Consider the following 21,052-nt stretch of genomic DNA (forward strand, 5'->3'; position numbering starts at 1 on the left):
ATCCTGAACTAAGTTAAAGAGACCAGGCGGGTTGTTGAATGTCTTATTCTGCAGGAGGGGCCGTGAACGCCTCTCCAGGTTGCTCAACTCGTGTTTACGGTGAATCGGACACGACGTCGAGTGAACGTGGCTGTTTTCCGCATTCCTCGACCGTCTGGGAGCGTGAGGGCCGAGCCTAGCGGCACATGCACACGCTCACACGCACATTGTGATCCTGGGACGTTTATCCGGAGCAGAGCAGCGACAATCCGGGTCCGGGGGACAGACGACGGCTCCTGGGAACAGCTGGAAGCAGCCGTGACTCCGGTAAGAGCTCCGGTAAGAGCTCCGGTAAGAGCCGCTGTACGGTAGGCTACTTCTACATTTGAACGATGGGCAGGGTGAAACTAGATCCATCTGTAGACTAAATCCATCTGTAGACTAGATCCATCTGTAGACTAGATTCACCTGTAGACTAGATTCACCTGTAGACTAGATTCACCTGTAGACTAGATTCATCTGTAGACTAGATTCATCTGTAGACTAAATCCATCTGTAGACTAGATTCATCTGTAGACTAGATCCACCTGTAGACTAGATCCATCTGTAGACTAGATCCATCTGTAGACTAGATTCATCTGTAGACTAGATCCATCTGTAGACTAGATTCACCTGTAGACTAGATCCATCTGTAGACTAGATCCATCTGTAGACTAGATCCATCTGTAGACTAGATTCATCTGTAGACTAGATCCATCTGTAGACTAGATTCATCTGTAGACTAGATCCATCTGTAGACTAGATTCATCTGTAGACTAGATCCATCTGTAGACTAGATTCACCTGTAGACTTCACCTGTAGACTAGATCCATCTGTAGACTAGATCCATCTGTAGACTAGATTCACCTGTAGACTAGATCCATCTGTAGACTAGATCCACCTGTAGACTAGATTCATCTGTAGACTAGATTCACCTGTAGACTAGATCCATCTGTAGACTAGATCCATCTGTAGACTAGATCCATCTGTATACTAGATCCATCTGTAGACTAGATCCATCTGTAGACTAGATCCATCTGTAGACTAGATTCACCTGTAGACTAGATCCATCTGTAGACTAGATTCACCTGTAGACTAGATCCACCTGTAGACTAGATTCACCTGTATACTAGATCCACCTGTAGACTAGATCCACCTGTAGACTAGATCCACCTGTAGACTAGATTCACCTGTAGACTAGATCCATCTGTAGACTAGATCCATCTGTAGACTAGATTCATCTGTAGACTAGATTCATCTGTAGACTAGATCCACCTGTAGACTAGATCCATCTGTAGACTAGATCCATCTGTAGACTAGATTCACCTGTAGACTAGATCCATCTGTAGACTAGATTCATCTGTAGACTAGATTCATCTGTAGACTAGATTCATCTGTAGACTAGATCCACCTGTAGACTAGATCCACCTGTAGACTAGATCCATCTGTAGACTAGATCCACCTGTAGACTAGATCCATCTGTAGACTAGATCCATCTGTAGACTAGATCCACCTGTAGACTAGATCCACCTGTAGACTAGATTCATCTGTAGACTAGATCCATCTGTAGACTAGATTCATCTGTAGACTAGATCCACCTGTAGACTAGATTCACCTGTATACTAGATCCACCTGTAGACTAGATCCATCTGTAGACTAGATTCACCTGTAGACTAGATCCATCTGTAGACTAGATCCATCTGTAGACTAGATTCACCTGTAGACTAGATCCATCTGTAGACTAGATTCACCTGTAGACTAGATCCATCTGTATACTAGATCCACCTGTAGACTAGATCCATCTGTAGACTAGATCCACCTGTAGACTAGATTCACCTGTAGACTAGATTCACCTGTAGACTAGATCCATCTGTAAGTTTATAATAGTTACAAAGAGGCTCGTGAAGGATCTGAACCTTCTGTCTTCATGGACAGACACAATCCTTCATTATCACTGCAGATCTAGACACAAACTTTGAGGTCGGGGTAGTTGTTGTGGGGCCTCCCTGAGAGGAGGGTGGGGGACAGGGGACGTCCAGGGTGTGGAGATGATCCACTGACTAGTTTTTCCTGTCTGGACGTCAGGATGCTCTTTATCGTGCAACAGCAGACGCAGGTATTGGGGGAGGTTGTCACTTTAAAGAGGTGCTGCAGTGCCCTCTCAGCCAGGTGTGAGGCGTTTAGGTTTCAGTTGAGGTGCTCAGATACTGTGCCTGTACCAGGAACGTGAAACTGGAAACCCGCTCCTCCTCTTCCCCTTTAGCCTTGTCCAGTGTGGGTTGTTCCTTCATTTTTCTTTACTTTCTAAAGCAGTGTGGATTTTTAAATTTGTTTTGTGTCGAGGTCTTCAGGTTGTCCAGTTGGTCCAGTTCAGTTCTAAGACTGGATACATGATACATTTACATGATGCATGTATTAGCATTTCCTCCTTTCTGAAGAGCGAGCTCCGTGTATACTGCCCCCTCAGAGCGCAAATGCAGTACATGTAAAATGCCTTAAGATGATGTTGAGCAATAGAAATAAAGTTTGTTTAATTGATTTGAAATTTTAGATCAATGACACAAGAAAAACGTTCTCATAGGAAGGACACAGGACCCAGTCCACACAGGACCCAGTCCACACAGGACCCAGTCCACACAGGACCCAGTCCACACTGAACGCCGTCACGATTCAGGGGCTATAATGGGAATCATGTACAAAAAGATGGAATCGGAATTTGCTGTTACACAACAGCCCGTCCCAAGAGAGGATGTTTGTTAGGTTGTTTCTGCTGCCAGGGCAGCACAAACACTCCAGTGTTTTATTGGCCGTATGTGACGCACAGTCAAAAGCACATTTAGTGCCTCTGTGTCCACATGTGACGACACGTGTCAGCTCTTTCAGCAAGCTTCAGCATGGTCTCACCTAAAAAAATGCTAAGTTGCTCTGTAGAGCTGGACCTCTTCTAGTGCTAAAAGGATCAACATGTTTAGTGTCTTGAAGGACAAAACTCCCGAGGCGAACCTTCTATGTGCAGTGGCTCTGGAAGCCATTCACAGTGAGAAAGCGTTTTGATGCTGAGCCTTCAGGCAGCATTAACACTGTGATCAGCTAAACATGTTCTTACTAGCTTCTTCTTTCCTTCATGGCTCCTTCTCTCAGCTAGAATTATGTTACCTACATGTGGAACTGAACAGGGACTACTCCCGCCCTCTAGCGAATACTCACTACAGCGCTGGTCAGCAGCACTATATCCACAAAGTACCTCTGATCACTAGAGTCTCCTGCATTGTACACTTGGCTATTTAAGGGGGGTATAGTTTGTACAGCTGTAACTGTGGTTACATTTCATTGCATGTGGCTGTATCACGACACATGCACAGAATACCTGTGCAGTCAGTACATGTGGGGTCCACTGTGGTTGGGGGGTGTTGCACAGATAGGAAAATATTCATTAATTTGCAGTCTGCTGCCAACTATAGGACGCCTAGCAGTTTTACCAGGGCAGAACCACAAAGTGCTTGAGCCACAGTGACACTAGTTGTTGAACTCTTGTGCAAGACTTACGCTCGGCATCGTGGACATGAGCATTTGGTGCTTGTACTCTAGAGGTCCTCTACTACTGTAGCTCTCCAGGCCAGGGCAGACTCTGCAGGACCATCTACCAGTGTTTAAAGAGGGACAGAAGGGCAGGTGTTAGACAGTGACTTAACTCAAAGGGTGAGAAACCACCTCCGTATCAGTAAGTCAATGCGTTTTCTTGCAGTCATGTTACTCAGAAAAAGCAGGTTTGGTTGGCTCAATGCACAGGTTGAAATAAAAGTAAAATCCATCTTTCGTAAGGTGTTCAAAACGATTTCTGCCAGTCCAGAATCTGCACTCATATCCTGCAAACCTCTACACTCTGCAGACCCCACTGCCTCTATGCAAATCTGGTGCAGGGTACACAGGATGTAATGTGACTCAGCTATGGTGAATTTAAAGGGATCACAGCATCTAGAGAACCTGAATCTGTTGGAAACAGTTTTCAATTGTTGATTGGTGCCTTTTACATTAATCAGCTGATTGTTTTACCCAATACTACTGAGCCAAAGTGAAGGTCTAACTGTGTTGTCTTAGACAATGCCTCTCTAGAAAATGAGATTTGGAATTTCTATGGGATTTTCTCCTGGTTAAATAAAGAAAATACACAAATGAGTTAGGGTTAGAGTAAAGTTTATTAGTATCAGTAAACTATAGTGTGACCATAGAGTGTATGCATGAGTTTTATTGATTATAGGTGACACTTGCAAGTCTAGAAATTAAACTAAGGTTTAAGATCTTACAAAATATGACTGCATACAGAATCATATAGAAAACCCAACAACCCCACTTGCGCTAGCAAATGAAAGGACAGGTGAGGGTCAGGCCAGATAGGCAACATAGCAGCACCGCAGTTCATGAGTTCACCTGTCCTCTTCATACTCTATGCTACTGATTGCAGAATCAACCAGCCAAATAATTACATCATTGAATTCTTGGCTAAAACCATTGTGTTACTCCTGCTGTACGAGGCCAGAGACTGTTGACTTTGAGAACTGGTGTGGGAGCTCATTTAAAAGTAAAGCAAACTAAAGAGCTGGTACTTGACCTCAGCAAGGTTAGGGACTGTCAGCCCGTGATGACTAGGGACAGTGAAAACATGTCTCTACGAGTACTAAGGGTTTACACACTGACAGGAAGCTGAGCTGGAGTGTCCACGTTGAGAAGCATGGTGCAGCAACAGCTTCACGTCCAGTTCAAAACAGCTGTGGCAGTGCCTTTTCTCACATGCGTGTTATCCACACAATTACAAGAGTTGAATGATGTAACGTCAGGAATTGAGGATGTATTTGCTTGTGGCATAACCCTTTTGTGGGAACTCCCAGAAACAATGTGGTTGATCATATCCTGGTGTGTTAAGTCATGTGAGCAAATGAAAGTTAAAGTGAAAGCTCTAGTTGTGAGCGTGGTCAGGCTGACTCATTAGGTTACTTTAGTCAAAGCTTAAAGGGAACTGGAGACTTTGCTGCGGGAAAGAAAAAGCAGATAAAGGGTGTGTTGAGACGGGGGACAGTTCAGTTTGGTTTGGGTTGGTGGGAAAACACTCTAGACACACTAGATGCAGCTAAGGCAAAAGCTGTACACTGTCAAAGCAAATGCTGCTATGGGCTTAGTTGTTGACAACTAAGCAGGAATAACTGAGCTCCAATACAAGTGGGGAGGCTATGGATCAGTTGGTCGGGGAAGTCGGGGGACATAAACCCCAGGATGGCCTGGTTCTTCCTGGCCACATGTTGAGACGTCTTTTGACACAGTGAAACTCTGTAGTAGTGCTGTCATTGATGTACAGTTGTCCAGCAGGGACCAATAAATTCATCTCTTCTCTGCAGCGCACACTACGTTGTTCTTGTTCTTGTAGTTTTTTATGTAGACTTCTACTTTTCTGTTGAAGTCATTTGGCCCTGCGGTATTTGAACATGAATCAACTGAGATGAAGTATATTATTTATATTATATTTGGAAATCTATAAAAGCTGCATATGACATCATATTTTCTATCATTGTTATAATGTGAAATTACTAGACTTGTTTTACTGCTGTCTTGTCTAAAACTGGACAAGTGAGTAACCTACTGCTTTATTATCCTTAAATTAATTCAATATGTATTTTAAAATAACTGTGAGGACCAGTTCCACTTTGAAAATGAACAATTAGTAAAATGTTACTCGAACAGTAAAGAAACCACCTGGATATTGGATTGAAATGACTCTTTCTCTGACTTCTGTCTGGCATTGCCACACTAGAGAACAGCCTTCCTACTTTCATTTACAACCGTAAAAGTGAACACAGCTCCACACAACACTCTTTACTCTTTCTCTCACTCGTTGCAGCCAACAGCGTCTGTTAGCACCACAGAATGATGTGATGCCAGGTCAACAGGAGGAGGGGGAGCAACATGTATAAGAGATGTAAAAGGAGCAGTGCACAGACTTGTCTATTTGTTGATGAGAGCGGCCCAATTTACCGAATGTAGAGGAGAGAAATAGAAACTAAAGTATCAATTCTATGACGCGAGTATTGAACCATTAGCTATCGATACTGGGGATATTTGGATCAATCCATCCACCGATCATTAAGGTAGATCTGTCTAACTGAACTGAGTGATGTGTAATATTATGTGATATGTTTTAAAATGACACAAACCAGTGTTTCACACAGTATTTAGATTTGACTTGTATTGCTCTACATTGTATACACAGTTAAAGAAATACATGTTTAGTGCCTTACCTATATCTTACCTTTGAAAGATTGATGTTCATGAGTCAATGCACAGACCAGAGTGTGTCCAAGTCAGTAATATTCAGAAATGTTTTACCGTGCAACTTCTCTACATTTCTACAGCAGCGTGTGCCAAGTAGAAAAGCATTACCTCCAGAAACAAATAGCTAAAAATACTTCAACAGGTTACTTACTTTATGAGGTCAGGCAAACTTGATCTGTCACTGAAGGAGCATCAGCTTCACAACTGCTTCAACTGAGTTTTGCTGCCTTGCAGTTCTGGTGGAACTAGCACGTGTTCATTTGTAGATAGCAGTGAGCAACAAGAGAGATCAGGTAGGTGCAGGCTCGTGGAACTCTAGCAGGTTAATTCATGTGAATTCTGCACAATTTTAGTTTTAAATTAGAACATTTTTTTATTATTTTGCAAATGTTTTAATTTACATATGATTTTCATCTGTGCCTTTACTTCTTCTCCTCTGCTGAATCCACCACCTACTGTACTGCAGGGTGTAGCACTATGTTTTTATAAAATAACCTGGTTATTAAACCTGTAACAAAGTCAGTTCAACCCCATTTGTTCCCTGTTCCCAACAGAAATGGACACAACATCTGACACAAACTAATACTGAGTCAGTTAAAATAGAACCCGAAATGTGTAGACGCGGAACAGTGCTGAACAAAGTGCTGTGATGTCAGAGATGTTGGAAGGCGTTGTTTTAACCAGCAGAGATGATGCACACCTTTACACTGTAGGTAGGACTAATCAAGCAGTCATTTGTTGTTCCCACACACAGTGATGCTTTTGAACTGTATCATGTAGAGAAGTCAGACGAACAAGGGGAAGTTGGTTATGCAGAGTTGATGTCATACTGAGCGTTATAAGAATTCCCAAGTGTCATCAGACAGGGAGGGGCAGACATGTCAGGACAAAATGCAATATTTGTAAAAGGTGATGATGACTGGGACGGGACACTTTGGTGACCGTTGTTGAAAGAATGCAAATGAGAGCTTCCAGCTTTAGTTAAGGTGCAGTTAAGGGTTAATTTATTGTCTTGTGAGGTTGCATCCAACTTTAAAAATACACGTTAGAAGGTGTAGTACAGTAGTAGAAGTTGAAATGAGGAAGCGCTGCACCCATGTGTGGTCTCTGTGGCTGTAGAAGCTGATTATCGTAGTCTTGGTGATTTTCATGTCCCACAGAACAGGAAATACTGTTCATATTGACGTAATTAATTCTCGCAGCAAATGCAGGAGATGGTTGACACAAGCTAGATACTGAGATACCACAGTGTCATTTTTAAGCAAAATTTGTTCTAGCCTCTCCAGAAGTGTGAACATTTACAGTACATGGTATTGATTGATAACAGGAGCTTTGTCAGGAGTAGCACAGCACTCTTTCAGTGCCAAGGTTTAACCTTAGTAAATAACACAGAGCAGCAGGAGTAGGAGTAGTAGCAGCACAGGTTCATCTAGTAACAAGGCTGAAGTAGAATTAACTTCTAGAATAAAATAGAATAACATAAAGTCTCATGTTACATGCAACATACATGTCATTTGAGATTTGGAACATTCTTACTTGAGTGCAGAGGCTTTTTACAAAGTGATACAAAGATACTCGATTCTGCACTAATCGTCTGTCTACACATATCCAGACAGACGAACCTTCCAGCTGCTGTCACCTTTATTCACACTTATGTAATAAAAATTAGACGTGATAATATTGAGCATGTTAAAATAAAGCTGTGACTTTATTTTTCATCTTTATTTCACCTGCTACCTCTCCACATCTAGTCCATTGTACCCACGCTTTTCTGCGAGTCGGTGTGAAAAGTTAATTTTTACCTATTACCTCTAGGAACTTCATCCAGCCCAGGGCTTTATGTTATATAACACAAGCCACGAAGCAACGCTGGGTTTACCATGTAGCACATAAAACACAAGAATTAAAGGCAATTAATCCACAGCTGAAATGCTGAAAAGCTCTAAAAACAAAATATCCTAGAAACTGCACTGCCTCGTAGTCATAGATATGCACAGCTGGATAATGAAGAGACACAAAGTGTTTTACTAACAGTGAACACAGTACTTAAAATGTTATATTCACATTAACCACAGCAACAGCTGACGCTTAGGGTAAACATTAAAGGTGATGACACAGAAGAACTCATGGATTTGTCAGCACTGAAAACGTGACTGTATAATATGTAAAACAATCCCCTGTTCACATTTCATGACCTACACCTATACCTAATGTGCTGCTCAGCTGTGTGTTAACTACAGGATCTGTGGGCATATCTAATTTCTGACATCTGCTACTCATACCCAGGTCCAACAGGAGTTTGGAGGATCATGAACCACTTGATGTTGACTGATAAATAACCAGAATTACTGGAGGATTTCACTGGAAAGGGACCAGGTGGATCAAAGCAAATCAACATGGCAGTTTTCAAACCTGAAAATGTGGAGGACTTCTATGAGATCGGGGAAGTTCTGGGAAGGTATGGCTGTGACTGTTCAGAGTCTCTACCAGCAGGGACAGGGAGACTAGTGAGATTTGAGGGAAAGAGGAATAAAGCCATTAGAGAAGACATGAGACCTAAGAGTGTATGACAGTATGACAACGTTGATGGAGGAAAAGCAGATTCTAACGTCAAATCAGTCAGAAATACAGTGCAGATATTGTTAATGTAATCGACTATTGGAGCTGAAACAGCTGTTTCTAAAATGGAAGATCTGCACACCACCAGCAAACCTTTGTGCTGTGTTCTAATGGCACGTTGTGTTTGCTAATGCAAGTTTATCAGTTTCAAATAGCTATTGTGTGACAAACAAGGACATTTGTAAGTCACCCTAAACTGGTGCACAGCAAGTATTCACATCAATAATAGTCACTTTTAAAAACAGGGTGAATGTGCTTGCATCTGATTTCTACTCCTACACAAAAATGGGCACATATACAAGCATACGTACTTTTTTTAATTCTTATTTAAAGAATAACAAAATGCCGTTCCACTGAATGTGTCATCTCCACACGTTTCTGCAACAATGCCAGATCAACTGCCATTACACACAAGTTAGGCTGTTTAGTCATACATTACATGTAAAGTAGCTGGATACTATCTACCATCTACATAAATTACCCAATGGAAAATTCAGGGAAGTTAAATGAATGATAAGACCTGTCAACTAGGTCACACAATTTAATTACCTGTAACACATCATAAGAAACATCAAGTGTGACAACATGAGATCGTAAACTAGTGTATCGTGGTTACCACCTCAGTTTCACATCGGTTACATCCTTGGTGATAATGTGTGGTCAAAAGCGACTTTATATTGAAACTTTTGGACTACAGGGCTGTTTTGCAGTAGGTATAAGATAAAACCTAAAATTTTGCACAAAACAACATTATTTTCCTGCGTCCGAATCTTGGTGTTCACGGTGAATTATGTCCTTTCCCCATCCAGTGGGCATTTTGGTCAAGTTCGACAGGTTCGTGAAAGGGCATCTGGGACTATTTGGGCCGGCAAGTTCCTGAAGATTCGGAAGAACGCGTGCAGCCGCCTTGGCCTAGAAAGGAGCAGTGTGGAGCGGGAGGTGGAGATCCTACAAGCTGTACAACATCCAAATATTGTGACTCTCAAAGATGTGTTTGAGAGTCGATCTGAGGTGGTGCTAATTCTGGAGCTGTGAGTTGACAAGAGTGTGTGTATGTGTGTTTGACCTATGACTAGCGCGTAGTTTTCCTGGACTAATCCAGAGTGCACCTGCATGTGTGCAAACATGGCTGTTGTTTAGTTAGTGAAGGCCACAATCAGACATTTTGCCTTGTTACAGCAGAATAAAGCAGTGTCAGTTGGCTCAACAGTGACATGTTCCAAATAATATGTTAGATGACATGCTGTCTGCCTGTCCCTTCTAGTTACTAATCACATAACTGTGAGACACTTTGTGAAGCATGTTATTCAGGAACGGCAACTGCAAAACAGGTGCAAATGTGATGTAACATGTTCTCACACCGTGTCACTTTGTTTGATTTGGTTTTATGTGCAAAGGAACAGTATGAAAACATTGTTCTAATCAGTGCTGAACTGAAAACAAAAGCATGATGTATATGTACATCTACTATATCTATGTAGATGTAGATATGTATTATACATCTAGCAAAACAATTGACATGTGTAGTTGATAGGGATAACCTGTCACTCAAAATCCATGTGTTACAGTGTTGGTCTGATCAGCTATTTGTTTTACTGTGATCATCAAATGTCAGATATAGGATGTACATATACTTTTAGTATCTGTAACAGGATGCGTTGAGGCACAGTACTGTGCACTAGCTACACAGTAAGCGAATGCACTAAATGACTAGAAGCTGTAGTGACAAACTCACATGAATTCTGTGCCTAGTTTGGCAAAAGCACCTATTTTACAATATTTTAATCAATATGTGAGTACTAGTATTAGTATAGCACAGGAAATGGATGCTTAGGATTGTAGGAATTAAACTGTCTGCAAACAAAATAAGAGACACATACACATTCTCACACACCTTTCTGTGTAATGTAGTGTTAATGGAGGGGAGTTGTTTGACTTCATTGCTGAAAAGGAGAGCCTGTTGGAGAGTGAGGCCATTGAGTTCTTGAAGCAGATCCTGGAGGGACTGGGATTCATGCACAGCAAGAACATTGCCCACTTTGACCTCAAGGTAAGTAAACTGACCTACATTGAAGGGGTGATTCTACAAATCCACAGTTAGTTTGTGTTTGTACAAAATATACAGCATGTCCCAATTTAAAATAGAATAATTATTTTGTGATTTGCATGTGTTGTATGTGTTACGTATAGTAAAAATCCAGAAACACGGCAAACCTACATTCTGTTTCAATTAGTCCATATATTATTGCTACATGTGCAGAAACACATCTCAAGTGTAATTATAGGCTTCAAGGCGATTGCATAGTGATCACATACACCTAGGACCAAAGCTGCTGCTAACATACCGCTCACCGTATGCCTTCTAAATCACCACAATGTTACTTTCTTACCATCAAATCTGTGAGCAAAGGCAAGTTATGAGTTCTCTTTTATCAGAAATGAGAGAAATATCAGATTTCTGGGATAAGTGAAGATAATGTCTGGGTGTTGCGATTAGTATGTAGGAAACATTAAGCAGATTTGATGTCTGCAACAGCAGGATGTCATGGTTCCATCTTCTGGAACTGAAACATGATGTTATGGACATTTACATCTCAGTTTCAATCTTGGGTTTCAGATCCATTAAAACATCTACAAAATTTGTATATATTTTTTTATTTATAAATTAAATATGTGCTTTCACCGGAACAACATTAATCTCTCTTTTCAGCCAGAGAACATTATGCTGTCAGACAAAGTGTCACCAAACCCCAACATCAAACTAATCGACTTTGGCCTGGCCCACCTGTTTCTTCCGGGTGAAGAGTACAGGAGCACAAGTGGCACACCACAGTACATTGGTGAGTACTGATGTTCCTTTGATGTGTTTGCAAGACTTCTGCTGGGGCATATTATGTTGTTTTGTGCATAAACATGCAGTAAGAGCTGATTAAGATTTTGAGTTGCAGCTAGAGTTGCAAAGAGATCATCTCATCAATCCTGACCACCCAGTGTAGCAGAGGTCTGGTAGGAGAGAATCATGGAAAGAATTAGAACGGTACTTGATTGCTACCACTATGAAGAATACTTTCATTTATTTATAAAAAGGGAAGGAATCCACAGTTGTGTGACATTTAAGTGAGAGTCTGCAAGATCTACAGTAAGTTAAAACTTGACAGTGAGCAAAGAATCTTGGTTAGAAAGCAGAGTTATGCTTAATGGCTTACAAAAGATAATTAACTGATGAACCAGACCGTTTTATCTTACAATGAAAACAAGGGCAAGAGGTAAAGTTCTATAAAAGAGGTATCTCTTCAAGAGTCACGCTATCAGAAAGAGAGAACTTATTCTGGCCACAGGCTTTACCAAAACGATTAGATCGTGTTGTTGAACCAGTCACTAGCTGGTTCAACAACACGATATAATCTATCAACTATCAACATCATACAGGAAGTTGATAGGTGTCAGACCGCAGCTCTGCTAATGCTGACCTAAACCTAATTCTAACCTGAAACCTAAAAATGTCAAATGTCCTAATGATGTTGGTATCAACCACTCACAAGACAAAGTAGGACAAAGAACTGATGCACCACTCAATCTAGCTGAGTTTTTTAAGACATTCAATACCATATTTTAATATGTGTGTACGTAAAATAATAGATGTCAGTTTGACCTACGCTTTTTTTTCAATATCCTTAAGCTACTAAGTGAAACCCGAATGTAAACATCGTCACCTCAAACCATCATCAGCTTTGAGATGAAAGGTGACTCTAACCCACTCATTCATCCCATGTCAGTTTCTTATTGTGTCATTCCAAATCATCCATCAGTGAACACAACACTGGCATTTGTGTGTAGTATTTCTAATTTTCAGATGTTAACATTTAATGTGGTGTGCCTGGCTAGCCCTAACTAAGCCATAGTGGTTATTAAACAAGACTTAAATGGCAAATGGTTTTAAAAACCTATCTGTGATACGACTGATTTCCTGATTCTTCTTCATTTGGATCATTACATTTCAACCGACTTCTATTCTCCATCAATGACACCACTTCCTCTGGAGAGTAACACCTGTGCAGAACATCTATGTCACAACCAATAGGAAGGGTTTTCAGTGATGTATGAGGCTTCTATGAGATCTTATATTCAACAGTTAAACATATTTCCTGTGCAGCTCAATAAGGCAACATAACAAGAAATGACGATGTGGTAACAGTGGGTTGAAAGGTGAAATATAAATAAATGTTGTTATTACATCTTATGACTTTTCAAACAATAAAAAGGTTTTGTGCATTAAGATAGAAGGAGAAAATGTACTGAACCAGCTGATGATTATCAACTAGACTCAACTGGGTTATTGCATGTCACACTAGAAACTCACGGTGGGTAGAGATAAAGAGCTCTACCAGGACCTTTGCAGCAAAAGTGCACAGGTCACTCACAGATTTCTTAATTCCTTCTTATTTGTTTCATTTTGTGGAAGAAGCATACCTTCACCAACACAAACACACACACAGGAGCTCCTCGCAAGATTTCTGATTGGGCAGTAAGATTTTAATGATTCATGTCTAATAACACAAAACAACAACCTGTATGTGGTCTGAACAAGGCTCATTCCTTGAACTCCCTGAAACATGAACCTGAAAAGTTTTCATGACCCTCAAGCAAATCCAGTTGTTAACATGTAGAAGCTTTGGGACCGAGAATCTCCACAGACATTGGTCAGAAGAGTATCCCAAGTTCCAAGGACCACTCAAAAAGAGGTCCAGAAATGCCTGGAAGAAGCCAGTTCATAGGAAAAAACAGGCAGTGCACTCTACCACCAGTGTACTATCAGCCTGTAAGACTCTATTATTGAAGACTCCTAGTCATCTGGGTCATGGGTAACGTTCAGTGGTGACTGGACTTGCTTTAAATTCCTAAAGAGATGTTTCACCTTCCATCCAGGAGGTAAAATCTGCTTTATCAATTCTGACTAATGAACTAATGACTAAGAGCTGATGAAGCCTTTAGAGGGAAAGGTAAAACATGTTCAAGAACCAAAAAGGTGGCAGAAAAAACCCCAAATAAGATCTACTGTGGATCTGTTGGTAGAGCAGTCATCAATGAACCGCACAGTCAGTTTGACTCCAACACCAAAACGTCATAGTAACACCATCATATATGTGCAAATGTCCAACAAAAGCTTCCCCAGGGATCAATACATTCTATCACTGTTCTCTCTTTTAGCCCCTGAGGTGATCAACAATGAGCCTCTGGGTCCAGCAACAGATATGTGGTGAGCTTTCTTTCCTGAATATTGCACATTGTCACATCTACTAGACACTGTTATGATTCGTGAGTGCACGAACATCAACTTAGCATTTCTAGGCATTTGTGGACCACATGTTAGTATCTTTTAACTGCTCATTCTCTGTGCACGGATGTGTACATTCTTCTGTTAGTGGCATGTTGGGATCTGTTCTGGGCCCCCACTCTCTGTGTACGGTCTCACTCCAGTTGTTAGGTCTGTCAGTCCCTAACCACATGATCCATCACTTGAATGTACCAGTCCGACTCACAGACTGAGGGAATATTAGACACAGTTAAATACTTTGTTTGTCTTATTTTTATCATGAAGTAGTAAAAAAAAAAGTAAAATCTGCATCACATGACTGACTGGGTCTTGTTTTCCCTTCCAGGAGCATTGGAGTCATTACCTACATACTGTAAGTGAGGGCATGTACGTACTTGTAGCCATTAAATATGCATGGAAACATCTGCTGTCTCATGCTGTTTCATACTATGTACATTCATCAACAGAAGTCTGCACTCTGGTTTGTAGCAGTTTTAGTTTCCTTTGACTTCAATCTGAACGTCTTTACTTTCTATTAGTTAAGATTATTGGTGTTTAGCAGTGAATCACTGTGCTGTGTGGACAGATTGAGATGTAGACATGCTGTAGTGTCACTCTTGCTGTGCACTTCCTCAGATTGAGCGGTTTGTCACCATTCCAAGGTGACAACGATGAAGAGACTTTAAGGAATATCCTTGCCATGACCTATGATTTTGATGCACAGCATTTCAGCATGACCAGCTCCATGGCCAAAGATTTCATCCAGAAACTTCTGGTGAAAAATCCCAGGTATCTTGTACAAGAACAGAATTAATTTTAGGTCATTTAACAAAAGCTCTATTCCCTTGTTGGCTTATTAGGAATCACTAACAGCAGGGTTGTGGGAGTAACCCAGTGACAAATGGGAACTGTGACTGTGCTAAATGAAAAAGAACACTTCATGGATCTCTTGTGAACATTGATGTTGTATACTATACTGAAAGCTAATGGCTTAAATTATGTTTTTAGATGTTCTGCACTACTCTTCTCTTCCCATACAGCGCCAGAAATACTTTCACAAATATAAAATGGACACATTTTAAAACAAACACCTAATATAACTGAGTGGTCTTGTTAAGAAGAATCCCATAATAGAAAAACTGAACATAAAATGAAACCAAACTAAGTTCCTCTTCACAGTTTTTAAGTGACATTAATGTTGACAGCCCTGATTATTTAAATAACTATAAGGTCAGTTTAAAGGTATGTTCGATAATTTGATACAGTAGGAAACCCACTGCAGACTCACATAGGAATGACCCTGACCCTTCCTTCACACTTATTTTATGGTTGAGAGTATAGACAGAATAATACTACAGTTACTGGGCAAATCATCACTAAATAAATAATCTTCTTTGTCATATCTTAGTTAAACAGGGCTAAAGGTATGATGATCACACTTGCCTAATATGTTTGAATATAGTACAGTGTAAACAAAGTGTCAGTTCAGATACATTTTAGCTCCACAGTCGCATTTGGTCCATCACAGAACTGAAAGAAAAAAGAATATTGACATCTTGCTCCACCACTTTTCAGAAATAGCTGTTTGCATAAAGCAATGAGCAAAAGCATGAATAACCTAACATCAACCCTTCTAATGTGATGTATAGTGTGATTTAGACAGAGGTCTCTCATTTTCTGTTCGTACAGAATAGAAATGGTGTCAAAAAGCACCTGTAAAGAGGAAGTGAGTGAGTAAATATAAGTAGTATTTGCTCTCCTGATCTGTTCTCATTACTTGTCTGTTAATGTGTGTTGCAGCGAAAGAATGACTGCCGAGGAGACTTTGCTCCATCCATGGATTAAGGTTACTACAACTCTACCTTCTACCGTTTTCAGGTCTTCAAACCTGCTTCAGCTCTTTATTACATCATACTGCTGAGTGTTGTTGTATAACGGGTACAACGTGCTGTATGTTTCAGCCCCTCACACGCAAACAGTTGGCCAACAGGAACAGGTCCTCAATCAATATGAAGAACTTTAAGAAGTTCAATGCAAGAAGGAAATGGAAGGTGAGTGTGGACAACAGAACAGTTTCAACATGTAACACTGAGCAGTACAGAGATGACAGGAAATGAGGTAAAGGAAAGGGAGGAAGACACTCAGAGCTAAAAATACATGTTAACATGCACATATCTCCATCCTATATGTGTTTACAGCAGTTTGTCAGAATGCTGCAACATGTTAGGACATTTTATCCTCTGTAAAGATTCCTGCACGTACACCACATACTTCTAAAGCTCAGCATCACATGCAGATGTTAGAGAACGTCAAACAATCTGAAACATGGACTCGTTACGCCACAGAAAAGACACAGAGGTGGACTGTGTAAAAGGACAAAAGTATTCCTGAGCCTATGTAGTTAGGTTCATCGCTGTAACATGACAGTTTGTCATGCAGGGCTACCTCGGGGGCACCTGTTACCAATGAAGCTGCTATTTTTTTTCATCCAGGATAGTGTTACTTGAATTCAATTCAATTTCAATTAAATTTTATTTGTAAAGCGCTTTTAACAGTTGTCATTGTCGCAAAGTAGCTTTACACAAGCAAAGAAACTATGGAGGTTTACATGAACAGTGAATGTGTATGAATCATAATAATCCGATTGTCCCTGTGTGTTCTGTGTCTGCACTTTTCAGTTTTATTTTACCATGCAGTATTGTGCTTGGTTATAGGGCTGGTTGTCAGGCTTAACTGAATATTGTCACATTAGTCCTTTCTTCCACATGTCCCCTTCTAGATGTCCTACAACATGGTGTGGATGTGTAACCGGCTCGTCCATCTGAAACTGCTGTGTAAAGGCAAGTCAGAGCCAGATCCACTCGAGGTAAGATGATATTACTTAATTCAACTCACATACTACTAGTCATACTTACAGTACTCGGTTATCACTCTCGGTGTTTAAGTTTAAAACTAACACTAACTCTTGTATATGAAAGAATGCAGACTTTTCAGAACTGGCCCAGATTTAATATACTACATACACCACAGGTGAAGTCAATTACATTGTTACCAGTCAGTTCTCAAAGTGAATGTGTTTGTAGCAGAAATAGTATAGAATAAGATTTTAAGTGACTCAGACAACTTGGTTAGAGCATCTCCAGAATAGCAGCTCTTGTGGAGCGTTTTCAGTCTGCAGTGGTCCGCACATACCAAAAGTCGTCCAGGGAAGGACAATTGGTGAACTGGCAACAGGGTCATGGGTGTCCAAAGCTCACTGATGTATGTGGGGAACGAAGCGTAGCCTGTCTGGTCCACCCCTACTAAAGAGCTACTGCAACACATTGCTGAAAAGTTTAATGCTGTCATAATGGACAGGTGTCTGAACACGCAGCACATGGGGCTGTATAGCTGCAGACTGAGGCTGGTTTTAAAGTTAAAGCTGATTGGTGTAGTCCTATGCAACATGTTTGAGTTGTACAAATGTGTATTGGTGTATTTATTTGCAATGATCCTTCTCCCTAGAGACAATGTGAAAGCGACGTGGAGGACACAGAAAGCAAGCCTGCCTCCCTGTTGCGTCGAAGACTCAGCAGCAGTTCGTAGAGCTGGCCAGGGGCCGGCTGCAGCTCAGCACAGAGGTCCAGGCTGGAGGGAGACTTTGTGTTACACTGTCTGCTGAACTCGAAGACGAACTGCTATGTATAACGTTTTACACATTGTCTCAGAAGTGCCTGGAAAGAGAATCGAATCTTCAGAGCTGGTTTAAGTTCAGCTCTCTTTCACCATGGATCCATGGGTTTAATGATGAGTGTTTTGTAACTTACACTCTAACTGGATGGCTACTGATATATTTAGTTTTGATAACACAGCCTTGGGCAGGACTATATATTTCCTCTACAGAAACTGTTAAAGTAATGTTGTGTCTGTTTTCCATGACCTTTACATGGTGATAATGTTTTCATCATGAGCCAAATGCAAATACTAAATATATTCTTGTTTTAATAGTCCTGTGATGGCGGCTAATACTTGTAAATGTATGTAAACAGAAAGACATGTAAGCTCCCTCACAGTCCCCTGATGGGTATTAATAGTCCCTGATTTGCAGAAATTCAGTACAATATCTTTCTCTTGACATTGTGTCTGGCATTAGATACCACACAGTACACAGTATTAGATTGACACAGCTGCTGTTCTGCTGCATTCAGGGACAGTACAGAGGTCATCCATGTTTCAGGAGCCCCCAACCCCCCTAAAAAAAGGAAGAACAAAACAAAACAAACATTTTTTAACTGAACCGTGAATTCGGAGAATTGCTATATTCTAATAACGTCAGAGTACAAAACTACTATGCTACAGTTTTTAAGCTCAAAGGACAACTATGCTTGAGTTTTATTTTGAAAGCTCTGACCATCCTTTCAAACAGTCTAATGAAGTGAGAAGCTGAGTTCTGGGAACACAGTTAACAGTCAGATGACCACACAGGTTGAATACAAGATGAAACTGTGGGAAACGGTTGCACGTGTTTCTTGCCTTGATGGGCCTATTTTTAGAAAACACCTTTTCCGCAATGTTCTGAAGTACGGTAGTCGTGAAGACAGTATTACATCCAGGTTCAGGTTTACTGTCCAGTCAGGTTGTAGGTTTCAGTCTGTTAAACCGGTAACAACAGTCAACTGCAGGGCACACTTTATATCACTGCAATAAAGTCAGAAGCTCGGCCATTGGAGCAAAACAAGATTTTGAACTGCTTTTTAAGGGTCTTGAGGAAGAACTTCACACTCACCCAAATCCTACAGTAAACTGCCATTGATGTTTCAATTCCATACTTAGCAACTTTGGAAATAAAGAAGCATCCTATGAATCCTCTCTGAAATCACATCCACGTTGAAGCTGAGCTGGATACTGGTCCTCAGGACGACCAACAGCATGATGCGCCCTTCAACTGCTATTTGGCAGCAGTTAGCAGGAGGCAGATGTTGGCTTCTCTGGGAGCTGTAATACAATCAGTTGAAGTTTTGTTCTGATGCCTCATACTAGAGAAGATACAATGTTTAGTGTAATATTTCTCTTCTGTTGTCATGTGTTCACTTGTATCTCATGATATGTAATTGTAAATAACCTCACTACCTACAGCTGGTATCACTTTTAAGACTTGAACAATTGTTTTGTAGTGCTTTAACGTTCTCTCACTGCCAAAGCTTTCTTCTCAGTGTGGACATGGGTATGTTTAGTGACAACAAGCTGTGTCTATCAGTTGTTTCTTTTTCATTTCATCCACTTGATTCATTTGACACATTGCAGTAAATCTACTGGTAAGCTAGAGACTTTGTATGTTTTATATATACAATTAATTTACATCACGTTTCAGAGAAGTGAACTGGTAAAAATATAGGACGGATTTGATCAAAATGAGAGTGTAAAGAATGATTCCTGGCCCGCCCTGTCCTCTGTTTAAGCTATGACCAAATGTTTGGACACATCTCTGTGTAGGTGTGAGTGCCAGCCAGCTGTGGACTGCAGACTTGCAGGTCACACCCTTGTTTGTCAGCCAATAGAACCACTTTTTGTAGAAATAAATGATTCTACTTATGTCCTGAGAGCCACTCATAGACTGCACCTTCTCCTGTTGCTATTAATATGGGAACAACATTTGTTGGTAGTATCATTCCAATAATAACATGTCAGCACAGAGATGGAAACAGTCACAGACATCCTGAATCTCTCTTTTAATCATATGCATGTTCAGTGTTGAACAGTAAATTACTCTTGTGCAGATTGTCTGAACTAACAAGGTGTGCAAAGCAGAGAATAAAAGTGTCTAATATAATGGGAGATGTTTCCTTTTATTTATTTATTATTATTATTATTATTATTATTATTATTATTGTTTGGATCAACCCTGTATCAAGTAAAGGCCATTGAAACCAACAGTGCCAGTGGTGTGTGAAGGCTGACATCGAGTTTCTTTATAGAAATAAAAAAAATGAAACACTACATCTTTGTGCAGAAGCTGTTGGATCCACTACAGATAACTTTTTAGCACGAATGATCCCGTGGATGGGTATCTTTCAATGATGCACTTACACAAACGACCCCCCAGTGCAGGAAGAAGCACTGCTGCAGGTTGTTTCTCCCCACTGCCATCAGACTGTACAATATATCACTGCAGTAATACACAATTCACACAGTGAATATGTAATGTGACGTGTTACCAATATGCAGTATTAAAATTCATGCAATAGCCATGGAAGGTGCAATATTCAACACTCAAAAAAACTGTGAATGGTACATTTTTGTAGATATATTTTCTGTTTGTTTCTAAAGAGCTTTTTTTCCCTCTGCTGTGGTAAACGTGGAAATTTCCCCACTGTGGGATTAATCAAAGTCTATCTAATATTAGGCGTAACTCTGAGGTCCCCTTATAATCTATCTGTTGAGAGACTAAATGTGTGAATAACAACCTTTCTTGTGTTGCTTTGATAGTAACATTGCAGAGCTATATACTGTAAAGGTCAGAACACGGGTACAACTCAACAGTCAGGTCCCACAGTTAGAGAAAACATTGTGGATGTGGCCAAGGCTGAAACCAAAAGAAGGTATCAAAGAAAAATCTGGACTGAAAAAAGTACATTTGACTGCTACCTCAAAATACTGTAATCTTTTTCTAGACCTGTCACATTTGTCAACCGTTCTTATAATTCCTCCCATGTAAGTCCATCTCTGCAGCATCTCTTTTCACCCTCTAACAACTGTGCTCTTATAGCCCCTGTCTCCTTGAGGCCCCATTTCCATAAAGCC

The 21,052-nt window shown here is 40.6% G+C and overlaps 1 protein-coding gene across 4 annotated transcripts; it reads left to right on the forward strand.

Annotated features, from left to right (window-relative positions):
• The first annotated feature begins 40 nt into the window (after nucleotides 1-40).
• Nucleotides 41-20,083, forward strand: si:dkey-240h12.4 (death-associated protein kinase 2). Of its 4 annotated transcripts, none has more exons than XM_026348071.1 (12): nucleotides 41-347; nucleotides 8,626-8,797; nucleotides 9,768-9,989; nucleotides 10,870-11,008; nucleotides 11,669-11,798; nucleotides 14,167-14,215; nucleotides 14,619-14,645; nucleotides 14,909-15,061; nucleotides 16,073-16,118; nucleotides 16,234-16,323; nucleotides 17,052-17,138; nucleotides 17,777-20,083. In XM_026348071.1, the coding sequence occupies exons 2-12, from the start codon at nucleotides 8,736-8,738 to the stop codon at nucleotides 17,855-17,857; spliced, it is 1,086 nt and encodes a 361-aa protein (XP_026203856.1). In that variant the 5' UTR covers nucleotides 41-347; nucleotides 8,626-8,735; the 3' UTR covers nucleotides 17,858-20,083. The 4 variants fall into 4 exon arrangements, with proteins under 4 accessions (XP_026203856.1, XP_026203855.1, XP_026203854.1 ...); XM_026348070.1 differs by having other exon boundaries at nucleotides 41-330; XM_026348069.1 differs by having other exon boundaries at nucleotides 41-318.
• The last annotated feature ends 969 nt before the right edge of the window (nucleotides 20,084-21,052 follow it).

The sequence above is a fragment of the Anabas testudineus genome, chromosome 11, assembly GCF_900324465.2.
Source record: "Anabas testudineus chromosome 11, fAnaTes1.2, whole genome shotgun sequence".
NCBI classification, from domain to species: Eukaryota; Metazoa; Chordata; class Actinopteri; order Anabantiformes; family Anabantidae; genus Anabas; species Anabas testudineus.